General features: G+C 41.2%; 1 protein-coding gene across 1 annotated transcript in view; it reads right to left on the reverse strand.

The window, feature by feature from the left end:
• The window catches only part of LOC121571014 (EH domain-binding protein 1-like protein 1), a 43,841-nt gene extending 39,889 nt beyond the window's left edge, over positions 1–3,952 (reverse strand). Inside the window, exon 1 of the mRNA XM_045221790.1 lies at positions 3,700–3,952. Coding sequence (XP_045077725.1) covers positions 3,700–3,803 — 104 coding nt within the window. The 5' untranslated portion in view covers positions 3,804–3,952. The remainder of the gene's footprint in view (positions 1–3,699) is intronic.
• Between the last annotated feature and the right edge of the window lie 8,343 nt (positions 3,953–12,295).

The following is a 12,295-nucleotide window of genomic DNA, read 5'->3' on the forward strand; positions in this document are numbered from 1 at the left end:
ATTTCTATTTGCCATATATTTTAAAACTGTGCAGTGATTCTTTACAAAAGTTCTGAACCTTTCTATTCTCATAGTTTCTACAGATTGTAAATTAAAGATAAACATTTTTGCTAAAAGTATTATTATATTATTGATCAATTGACTATGACTTTTCAAATCACTTAGTATTGCTATCTGTCACGACTTCATCCGAAGCTGCCTCCTCTCATCATTCCATTTGTTTTGTCTTGTCTATTACACACACCTGGTTCATATCCCCTCATTAGTATGTGTATAAGTGTTCCCTCTGCCCCCTTGTCCTTGTGGGTGATTGTTTAATGTGAGGAGTGTGTAGCTCGGTTGAGCTCAGTGTATTTTGTATTGCCGGGGTATATTTTCCCCATGTGCCTGTTTGGTTCCAGTGCGCCTGTTTTGCGCACTGGACTGTTTGACGCTATCCTGCGTAACGCTGTATTCCGGAATGAACTCTGTATTCTGTGATTTACCCTCCTGCGCCTGACTCCTTCAAATCACCCATCACACTACCTGCAGCGTTAGCTTCAGGTAAATGTTGCAATTCTTCTGCCATTCCTGGACCTGTGACCAAAAACAAGCTACATATGGACAGGTACCGTAATAAATGATCAAATGACCGTCTCTTCGCAGCAAAATCTGCAGAGCTGGGAAGGTTGTATCCCCCATATAAATAACATTCTATTGGTTGCACGAATGTTGTTTTAATAATTTTAATTGAAAAATTATACGTTTTGAATCCGGCGTCGTTTTGCGTATCAGTTCATAAACCAAGTGCCATGGAATCGGTACATCGAAAATCTCTTCCCAACTATTTAGCGATCTATATGGCACAGCTGTCAATGTTTTGCTTCTTAAATTAAACTGGTATATTTATTTGTTCATCATAATTTTCTTTAACCAATTTTGGTCTTTAATGCGGCCAACATACAAGTTCCTTACTTTCTCCCCCTTCCACTTGCCTCTTCCATTTTTGTGGTAATGCTGCAATTAGTTGGTTGTAAGGGTCTGAATACTTATGTAAATGAGGTATTTCATTTATTTTATTAATTTTCCAAAATTGCTAAACACCTGTTTTCGCATTGTCATTATGGTGTATTGTGTGTAGATTCATGAGGCCTTTTAAAAAAAAATCAATTTTAGAATAAGGCTGTAACATAACAAAATATGGAAAAAGTCAAAGGGTCTGAATACTTTCCGAATGCACTGTACACATACACACCTCCTCTATTTTTGCAAACTGAACAGTCATTTTGCTAATCAGTTAAGCAGGACGACCTGTCTAGCTGATCCACATTTTACACATTCTTCTTGCAAACTGGAAACATGGAAATGTAAGCCAGGTACCCAAACACTGCGACTGGTAACATTACTGCTATTCTCTGTAGAATCCCACCAATATAATAATTTCATCAATATTAACTGCCGATATCGGCCTTTTCACGCTGTGCTGCTGGGGCTTGTTGAGAGACTGATGTGATGTTGTGTGGTCTGTGGTTGCATAGCATCACGTGATATTACTGCTAAGCTGTGAACAAGCAGAGGCCCATGCAGAACCACAGTTTGCTGCCAAGAGTCAGATCACCAAAATATACTGACCCCATCACCGGCCGACAAAACACCACTTGTGTTAATCCCACACATCAAACAGTCATAAAAGTCATGCAATCGATGACTCGTATTCAAACTGGTCAAACTTGATTCTTATCAACATTCAAATTAGACTGTACTGAGTGACGTTATCATCAAGTTGAATATGATACACTAGGTATAGGAGAATGGTTAGATAGACAGCAATACCAAGAACGGAGGCTTAAACATGCTGATACTAGTAAAGTTGGTGTATAGTAGAACAATGAGGGTAGAGAGACAGGGAGGTAGTCTGCAAGCTAGGGCTGGGTGGTTGGAGGAAGCACATTCTAGATAGAACATGAGTAATGCTAATGGATTTAATGCAGGGCCCAGACAGGAACCACAGCACCACTGGCTGTATGAGCATTCCATACATGCGTAAGAGCTGAGTTAAGTTAAAACCCTGCCCTCTGTGTGTGTGTGTGTGTGTGTGTGTGTGTGTGTGTGTGTGTGTGTGTGTGTGTGTGTGTGTGTGTGTGTGTGTGTGTGTGTGTGTGTGTGTGTGTGTGTGTGCATCCTCATGAATGCACCTGGCTGCACAGCAGTCATATGCAGCATTTCATCCATTTACTGATTGAATCAGCAGAGTGGATCAGGCCATCAGTGGGGCTGCATAGAACCCTGCCTCACCAGCCTGACAGGCTTTATTCCACATGATTATATTAGGTTAGGTAAGACTAGGAGATACAGTATCAGCTTAAAATGCTGAAATAACATCCCACTGGGAAAAAACTGGTTGAATCAACGTTGTTTCCACGTAATAAAAAAACTAAAAAATGTGATGACGTTGAATCAACGTGGATAACTGATTGGATTTGCAAAAGGTAATCAACGTAAGGGAATTTCTTATTTTTTTTCACCTAACTTTTGACCTAAATCCTATGATAAGGTGACATGATGTTGACAACTCAACCAAATGTAAATCAAAACTAGACGTTATACTGACGTCTGTGCCCAGTGGTATAGGACTTGATGAAAACCTGCTCCAGAGCGTTCAGGACCTCAGACAGGGGCAAAGGTTCACCTTCCAACAGGACAACGACACTAAGCACACTGCCAAGACAACGCAGGAGTGGCTTCGGGACAAGTCTCTGAATGTCCTTGAGTGGCCCAGCCAGAGCCCTGACTTGGAACGCTCCCCATCCAACCTGACAGAGCTTCAGAGGATCTGCAGAGAAGAATGGGAGAAACTTCCCAAATACAGGTGTGCCAAGCTTGTAGCGTCATACCCAAGAAGACTCCAGGCTGTAATATACATTTGCAAACATTTCTAAAAACCTGTTTTTACTTTGTCATTATGGGGTATTGTGTGTAGATTGATGGGGGGACGGGGGGGGACAATTTAATCCATTTTAGAATAAGGCTGTAAAGTAACAAAATGTGGAAAAAAGTCAAGGGGTCTGAATACTTTCCGAATGCACTGTATGGTCAGGGGGGGGAAATTATATGCGCTACAGGTGATGCTGTATGATGATGATGATGATGACGATGAACATGAATGAATGACATCATCATCATCATCATCGTACAGCATCACCTGTAGTTCATAGACCTGTGATACTTCATAGTTTAGGCTTAAACATTTTAATATTTAAATTTGGATGCATCTATTGCTTACGCTCAAAGCAACCAGTTTTAATGCTTCCCCCCTGAGTAACTGAATGTCAATTAGGAAGCTTTTCGCCTGACGATGATTAGAATAGGAAAACAGCAGGGGGGTAAATGCGGAAGTGCATTGGCTGACAAAGGCGTGCGCTCACCCAAAGCTGTACAGTACAGTATAATGCACTGTGCAATAAATTTGTACAATCAACAAAAAAGTCATGGGGAAGTCAATGTGATAGCAGTACGCAATTGACAACATTAAACCATCATTTAGCCTATAACTGACAACATAGCATTGCACCAACCAAATATGAATCTGAAAGTTTGATTCACATCTCGAGCAGGGGACAGAATCAGTGACAACAAGTTTCAAATCCCAAGAGGTTGTGTTTTATCGGTTCAGACATGACAATTTTTTCAATGCTAATCCAGTAAAGCATGTTTACTTACCATTTCTTCGTGCATTCTACTGTCAGTTCTTGAAAAGTCACCGCAAACTGGAACTTCGATGCTTTCTTGCCGACACGCTGAAGTCTCTTCCAAACCGAAGTCATGTTTAGAGACCGTATAATGTTATATTCTCAAGAGACATTGGTAAAATCGTCGTCACAGTACCCCTCTGTCCTCCTCGCGCACTGGTTGGGAGTCTGTTGCTGCAGCACTTGCGTTTGCTGCGCAAGAAAGACAGTCGATGTTCACTCAATGTTCAACAGTCTGACTGACGTGTTCCCAACTTCACGTCTCGAATGTCACACACGGAATTGAGGCAAAACAAACGCACGCTGCGACAGATACGAGCAGTGACACCCCAAACACAAAACGTAATAGCTAAACATAAAACAATTTCTCCAGCAATAACACTTGTAATTAAACATTATTAGAGTGAATGCATTATCCCTTTTAGCCTATGACTTTATTTTAAAAAATGAACATTTTACATTTGACCAGTATGTTGTTTAAATCATATTTTAAATCATATTTTAAGTCTGAAAAAACAGAAAGCATCTCCTGGTTTTTGCAACTGTTACTAGACCATTATTTGAGATGAGTGTGGGAAAGCAATGTACATTTTTAGAGTAAAATGTTGCATTGTGTTTGAGGGTTGGGGAGGGAAATATGCAATTTATGTTGGTCAATTATGCAAAGTATGATGTCATCCCATGGTAATAAACACACTCACTAGATTTCTTGTTTTTGCTTAGGTGTGGTAAGAGATATTCAACAGGTACCAATAGCCTACAAAAATAACTGGGGGACACGCGAGACCTGGAATTCCTGTGGGGTCAGGAAACATGTCAGGCCAATATGCTCGAGGTTAGTCCGTTCATACAGCAAACCATAGGCTACAGTACACTGTCCCCAATAGCAGATTCTGTTTAATCTGGGGTTTATTTATAAACAGTGGCGCAGGCAGCTGGGGATTTTCTTACTGGCCCTAAAAAGAAAAAAAACGATAAGCAATACAACCATATTTCTGCCCATGGCTGTCCAATAAATGGTATGATTTATAACAGTTTATATAAGGTTATTCTATGATTGAATAGGAATCAATAATATTCTGTTTTTTAACATTTCTACAATTAGTCTAAATGCTAATGTGTTGCCATAGGGTTACATTACATTACCTGTGGAGCAACGCCATTGGTCAGTTCCTGGACTCTTTTGTGAGGTCATGGATTTGGCCCCTTGCACACAGTACATCTGTCGAGAAATGTAGCGTAGCCTATGTTGTGAGGCCTTGACAGACGAAGAGTGATGGGTTCGGTTCCCAGCCCATTCCTATGAGCTGCCTCCATGTGTGTGCACATCCTCCTTCTCAGCAGGGTTTTAGTTGGGAAGCAGCTGGATTCGGGTGGGAAAAGTCCAGCCAGCTAAAGGAAGAAATAAGGAAGAAACGAGGGGGTTCAGCACACATGGGAATACTAGTCTTTTTTCTAGTTGGTCCTTTGCCAAAGGTCCATTATGGTGAGGTTATGTTTATCTGATAAACTATTCTTGGAATTGTACTTCCTGGTCCCAAATAGCTATAATTACAGAGGTTTAAATTCTGGAAATGGACAACAGTTCATCAAACCCAAGCAGTGATATTATAGTAGTAGTAGTGTTATACCTATTCAATACACTAGTGTAGACGTTTAGGGACGGATTTTGTTAGTTTATTTGAAGCTAAATTAGGGCTCTGATACCATTACTAACTTGTTGAAATGTTGCCTGCAAAGCATCATCCCAGGACATCCCACAACGTAATACGTTAACTATACTAACCAATACGTTAACTATAACCAAAATGTTAACTATACTAACCAATACGTTAACTATTACCCATATGTTAACTACAACCTATACCATGACCAAGTCATATATTTAGAAATGTGAGGACTCTGATACCAGTACCGGTATAAATTTGTAGAAAATATCTGCTCTGGGCTGCAAAACTGCAAGTCCTCCCAGGACCTATTACCATTCCAATATGTTAGCAATATTTTTTGTAATGTGGGTCAGGGAGTTCTTTGATTTTAATTATATGGTTCATGTACGCTGAGCTGCTCATATATCAAATGAGGACAAATATGTACCTGTTGTCCAGTGGTGTAGTGGTGCCTGAAAGGGTTAGGTAAGAGTCATGGTTAAGGTGAGGGTAAGGGTTAAGGTTAGGGTTTAGGGTAGGGACGTCCCAAGGAACGCCGGATAGCACTGACCAATTCAACTGACACATGCACATTCGCTCTGAGTTGAGCAACACAAATGAGGAAAAGAATCGGTGGTTGTATTCAATAAAAGTTTTTATTGAAAGTATGAATTTCAGCACCCCGCGAAAGGACCTCGGTTGTACAGGACAAACATACTGTAGGTAAAGGTAAGCGTTTTCAGAATTGAAATTTTTACAAGAATCGACTGACCAGTGGCATCCCCAAATATTTGACCAATACAACAATTATATAAATTATAAAATAATTTAGCTTTAGTCTCTGTCTGTTTTTGTATAATTTTTCTGTCAATTCGCAAGTGACTGAATCTCACCAGAGAAATCATCGGAGCGAGGGAAACCGCGCCCTTCTGTCTCAGTGTAGCCCATGTATCTGATGCTGTCTGGACCAAAAGAGTAAAACATGTTTTCGCCGTAGCATTTGGTTGATTGATTGATGTCAGCAAGCATTTGGACTCCCTTAAAATATAATCTTTAAAAAAAAAGGATTAGCCAAATCAGCTTTGAGCTGAACTCAACTGTGGGTTTGTCCTGGTGCAGAAAAACGCACTCCAAGGGAGGCCAGTTTGGATTTGGCTTCACACCATTCAAATCACTTCCTAAGCAAAATGTCATTTTCAGAAAAAGGTGTCTGTCTGTTTCTGGTCTGCTTGAGCTGTTGTCCTGCAGTAGCTAGCTTGCTGAATCAGCCTTTCCTAAGCCATGGATGGAGATGGGGATTTGGACTTGTGGTTTTGACTTAATTCTCTGTACAGGACAATGATTATGACGCCGATTCTGATCTAACCATAAATGAATATGTTGTGCCACTAGCTAACTTAGCTCATTGTTGCAATGCGAGGAAGTTAGGCTAGCAAGCATATGTGTCACGACTTCCGCCGAGGCGTTCGTTGTCACCGGCTTACTAGCCACTGCCGCTCCATATATCATCATTCCATTTGTCTTGTCTTGTCAATTACACACACCTGGTTCTTATCCCCTCATTAGTCCGTGTATAAGTGTTCCCTCTGCCCCCCTTGTCCTTGTGGGTGATTGTTTAATGTGAGAGTGGTGTAGCTTGGTGGAGCTACTAGCACCTTGTATTGCCAGGGTAGATAGTTTCCCCTGTGCCTGTTTTCGTTTGTCGCTAGCCGGCGCAATTGTGTACGACGGAATAAACTCTGTATTCAGTGATTACCCTCCTGCGCCTGACTCCTTCTATCACACTCATCACACTATGACAACAAAAACTAAAAGTGTACTGTATGACAGAGCCATAGACCGTTTCGCCAACACGAAAGAGAGGAGGATAGAATTGGCATCCAACTAGTCTACAAGGAGAGTCCAAACATATTTTTTACTTGTGCACACACACACAGAGAGAGAGAGACAGAAATCAGTACCATGGACAGCCACGTGATATTTAGCTAAATTGATTGGACTAAATTGTTTTTGGTATCTTTAAGTTTGTTTTCAGTGTTTTAAACTAAGCATACATAGCCTTGTTGATTTGATGATGTTTAAATGTTTAAGTTGAAATGGTGCTGGAATAGAGGAGGCAGTGCTCCTGTTGCCTTTGTGCTGACTTGCGGTAACTCCATGGTTCTAAATCAGTAGTTGTTTAGTAAACTGTCGAAAACATTAACTTGCTTGACCATGCTGCAGGTGATAAAAATGTTTGTTACATGCAATATTTTCTTTGCTGCTCTCCGGTTTTGTGATGAAACAAACTTTACATTTATTCTGCCACTGTGTGACTGTTGTCTTTTTGTTGTCACGGCCTTGTATATTGTATATCACAGTGGCGTATGAATGAATGGGTTATAGAGCAAACAATGCAATTATCACAACACAGGTTGTAATATAGATTTTTTTACTGGCTTGGCTTTGAATCCTCACTGTGATTTTACCCACGCACCGCAACTGATGGTGACTCAATGTTGTCGCTAGCAAATCCCACGACCAGTTACCAAACTCAACTCCGCCTCAATATAAGAGATCGGAGTTGAGCGTTCCTCAGCTAGGAAAAAATCGAATAGATTTTAATTTGAGTGTACTTACCCAGTTTGCAAAACAAATGGCCACTGGATTGATGCAAATAATCATATAATTCTGCCAGGTAGGCATAGGCTACTTTGAAGCTAATTAACATTTAACTGAGAAGGTTTTTGGGAAGCCTTTCCATCTACCAGAAAACGGTTAGGCCTTCATTAGCATCTCTATATTTTTCCTGTTCCTTAATGGTTTGAAACTTGGACGTTTTACTTCATATTATGAGTCATGGCTTTCCTTGCTTCAAAGTAGCCTGTAGCCAAAATCCCACCATAGAATCATAGAGACAATTATTTTATAAAGACTTCCTCATATGCGTTCTCCTGTTCTATTGGTTTAGTTTCAACTTTCTGTCATTGTCTAGCAGCCAAAGGCATTATCCTAGTCATATTAGCAACCCATGATAGTTGTTGCATCTTTAGATCTTCCCTCTTTCTAATGGATATTTCCATCTCTGTCCATGAAGCTGCTCACATGTGCGGTGCGCATTGAACAGTGTTTTCGACAAATTGCATTTAGGAATATTTGGGTGTAGCTACCACCGTGCATGGCCGTAACTACATATGAGGACACAGAGGTCTGGACCTCTGTAATTTTCTCATAGAATATACACTACCATTCAAAAGTTTGGGGTCACTTAGAAATGTCCTTGTTTTCGAAAGAAAAGCAATTATTTGCTCCATTAAAATAACATCAAATTGACCAGTGTAGACATTGTTAGTGTTGTAAATGGCTATTGTAGCTGGAAACTGCTGATTTTTTATGGAATATCTACGTAGGCGTACAGAGGCCCATTATCAGCAACCATCAGTCCTGTGTTCCAATGGCACGTTGTGTTTGCTAATCCAAGTTTATCATTTTAAAAGGCTAATTGATCATTAGAAAACCCTTTTGCAATGATGTTAGCACAGCTGAAAACTGTTGTGCTGATTAAAGAAGCAATAAAACTGGCCTTCTTGAGACTAGTTGAGTATCTGGAGCATCAGCAATTGTGTGTTCGATTACAGGCTCAAAATGGCCAGAAACAAGGAACTTTCTTCTGAAACTCGTCAATCTATTCTTGTTCTGAGAAATGAAGGCTATTCCATGCGAAAAATTGCAAAGAAACTGAAGATCTCGTACAACGCTGTGTACTACTCATTTCACAGAACAGCGCAAACTTGCTCTAACCAGAATAGAAAGATGAGTGGGAGGCCCCGGTGCACAACTGAGCAAGAGGACAAATACATTAGAGTGTCTAGTTTGAGAAACAGGCTCCTCACAGGTCCTCAACTGGCAGCTTCATTAACAAAGAAAAAGCCATATCTCAGACTGCCCATCTCAATCTTTTATTTTTATTGGCCAGTCTGAGATATGGCTTTTTCTTTGCAACTCTGCCTAGAAGGTCAGCATCCCGGAGTCGCCTCTTCACTGTTGCCGTTGAGACTGGTGTTTTGCGGGTTCTATTTAATGAAGCTGCCAGTTGAGGACCTGTGAGGGTCTGTTTCTCAAAATTGCCTTGTTAATTTGTGGAATTTCTTTCCTTGTTAATGCGTTTGAGCCAATCAGTTGTGCTGTGAAAAGGTAGGGGTGGTATACAGAAGATAGCCCTATTTGTTAAAAGACCAAGTCCATATTATGGCATGGAACAGCTCAAATAAGCAAAGAGAAACTACAGTCCATCATTACTTTAAGACATGAAGGTCAGTCAATACGGAACACTTCAAGAACTTTGAAAGTTTATTCAAGTGCAGTCGCAAAAACCATCAAGCGCTATGATGAAACTGGCTCTCATGAGGACCACCACAGGAATGGATGACCCAGATTTACAGTGGGGGAAAAAAAGTATTTAGTCAGCCACCAATTGTGCAAGTTCTCCCACTTAAAAAGATGAGAGAGGCCTGTAATTTTCATCATAGGTACACGTCAACTATGACAGACAAATTTAGATTTTTTTTCTCCAGAAAATCACATTGTAGGATTTTTAATGAATTTATTTGCAAATTATGGTGGAAAATAAGTATTTGGTCACCTACAAACAAGCAAGATTTCTGGCTCTCACAGACCTGTAACTTCTTCTTTAAGAGGCTCCTCTGTCCTCCACTCGTTACCTGTATTAATGGCACCTGTTTGAACTTGTTATCAGTATAAAAGACACCTGTCCACAACCTCAAACAGTCACACTCCAAACTCCACTATGGCCAAGACCAAAGAGCTGTCAAAGGACACCAGAAACACAATTGTAGACCTGCACCAGGCTGGGAAGACTGAATCTGCAATAGGTAAGCAGCTTGGTTTGAAGAAATCAACTGTGGGAGCAATTATTAGGAAATGGAAGACATACAAGACCACTGATAATCTCCCTCGATCTGGGGCTCCACGCAAGATCTCACCCCGTGGGGGTCAAAATGATCACAAGAACGGTGAGCAAAAATCCCAGAACCACACGGGGGGACCTAGTGAATGACCTGCAGAGAGCTGGGACCAAAGTAACAAAGCCTACCATCAGTAAACACTACGCCGCCAGGGACTCAAATCCTGCAGTGCCAGACGTGTCCCCCTGCTTAAGCCAGTACATGTCCAGGCCCGTCTGAAGTTTGCTAGAGTGCATTTGGATGATCCAGAAGAGGATTGGGAGAATGTCATATGGTCAGATGAAACCAAAATATAACTTTTTGGTAAAAACTCAACTCGTCGTGTTTGCAGGACAAAGAATGCTGAGTTGCATCCAAAGAACACCATACCTACTGTGAAGCATGGGGGTGGAAACATCATGCTTTGGGGCTGTTTTTCTGCAAAGGGACCAGGACGACTGATCCGTGTAAAGGAAAGAATGAATGGGGCCATGTATCGTGAGATTTTGAGTGAAAACCTCCTTCCATCAGCAAGGGCATTGAAGATTAAACGTGGCTGGGTCTTTCAGCATGACAATGATCCCAAACACACCGCCCGGGCAACGAAGGAGTGGCTTCGTAAGAAGCATTTCAAGGTCCTGGAGTGGCCTAGCCAGTCTCCAGATCTCAACCCCATAGAAAATCTTTGGAGGGGAGTTGAAAGTCCGTGTTGCCCAGCGACAGCCCCAAAACATCACTGCTCTAGAGGAGATCTGCATGGAGGAATGGGCCAAAATACCAGCAACAGTGTGTGAAAACCTTGTGAAGACTTACAGAAAACGTTTGACCTGTGTCATTGCCAACAAAGGGTATATAACAAAGTATTGAGAAACTTTTGTTATTGACCAAATACTTATTTTCCACCATAATTTGCAAATAAATTCATTAGAAATCCTACAATGTGATTTTCTGGATAATTTTTTCTCATTTTGTCTGTCATAGTTGACGTGTACCTATGATGAAAATTACAGGCCTCTCTCATCTTTTTAAGTGGGAGAACTTGCACAATTGGTGGCTGACTAAATACTTTTTTCCCCACTGTACCTCTGCTGCAGAGGATAAGTTCATTAGTTACCAGCCTCAGAAATTGCAGCCCAAATAAATGCTTCACAGAGTTCAAGTAACAGACACATCTCAACATCAACTGTTCAGAGGGGACTGTGTGAATCAGGCCATCATGGTCGAATTGCTGCAAAGAAACCACTACTAAAGGACACCAATAAGAAGAAGAGACCTGCTTGGGCCAAGAAACACAAGCAATGGACATTAGACCGGTGGAAATGTGTCCTTTGGTCTGGAGTCCAAATTGGAGATTTGTGGTTACAACCACCGTGTCTTTGTGAGACGCGGTGTGGGTGAACGGATAATCTCTGCATGTGTAGTTCCCACCATAAAGCATGGAGGAGGTGTTATGGTGTGGGGGTGCTTTGCTGGTGACACTGTCTGTGATTTATTTAGAATTCGAGGCACACTTAACCAGCATTCTGCAGCGATACGCCATCCCATCTGGTTTTGGCTTAGTGGGACTATCATTTGTTTTTCAACAGGACAATGACCCAACACACCTCCAGGCTGTGTAAGGGCTATTTTACCAAGAAGGAGAGTGATGCAGTGCTGCATTAGATGACCTGGCCTCCACAATCCCCCGACCTCAACCCAATTGAGATGGTTTGGGATGAGTCGGACGGCAGAGTGAAGGAAAAGCAGCCAACAAGTGCTCAGCATATGTGGGAACTCCTTCAAGACTGTTGGAAAAGCATTCCAGGTGAAGCTGGTTGAGAGAATGCCAAGAGTGTGCAAAGCTGTCATCAAGGTGGCTATTTGAAGAATCTCAAATATGAAATATATTTTGATTGTTTAACACTTTTCTGGTTACTACATGATTCCATATGTTTTATTCCAAACTTTTGACTTGTAGTGTACAGATATATTACAC

This window comes from Coregonus clupeaformis, chromosome 8, assembly GCF_020615455.1.
Source record: "Coregonus clupeaformis isolate EN_2021a chromosome 8, ASM2061545v1, whole genome shotgun sequence".
Classification (NCBI taxonomy): domain Eukaryota; kingdom Metazoa; phylum Chordata; class Actinopteri; order Salmoniformes; family Salmonidae; genus Coregonus; species Coregonus clupeaformis.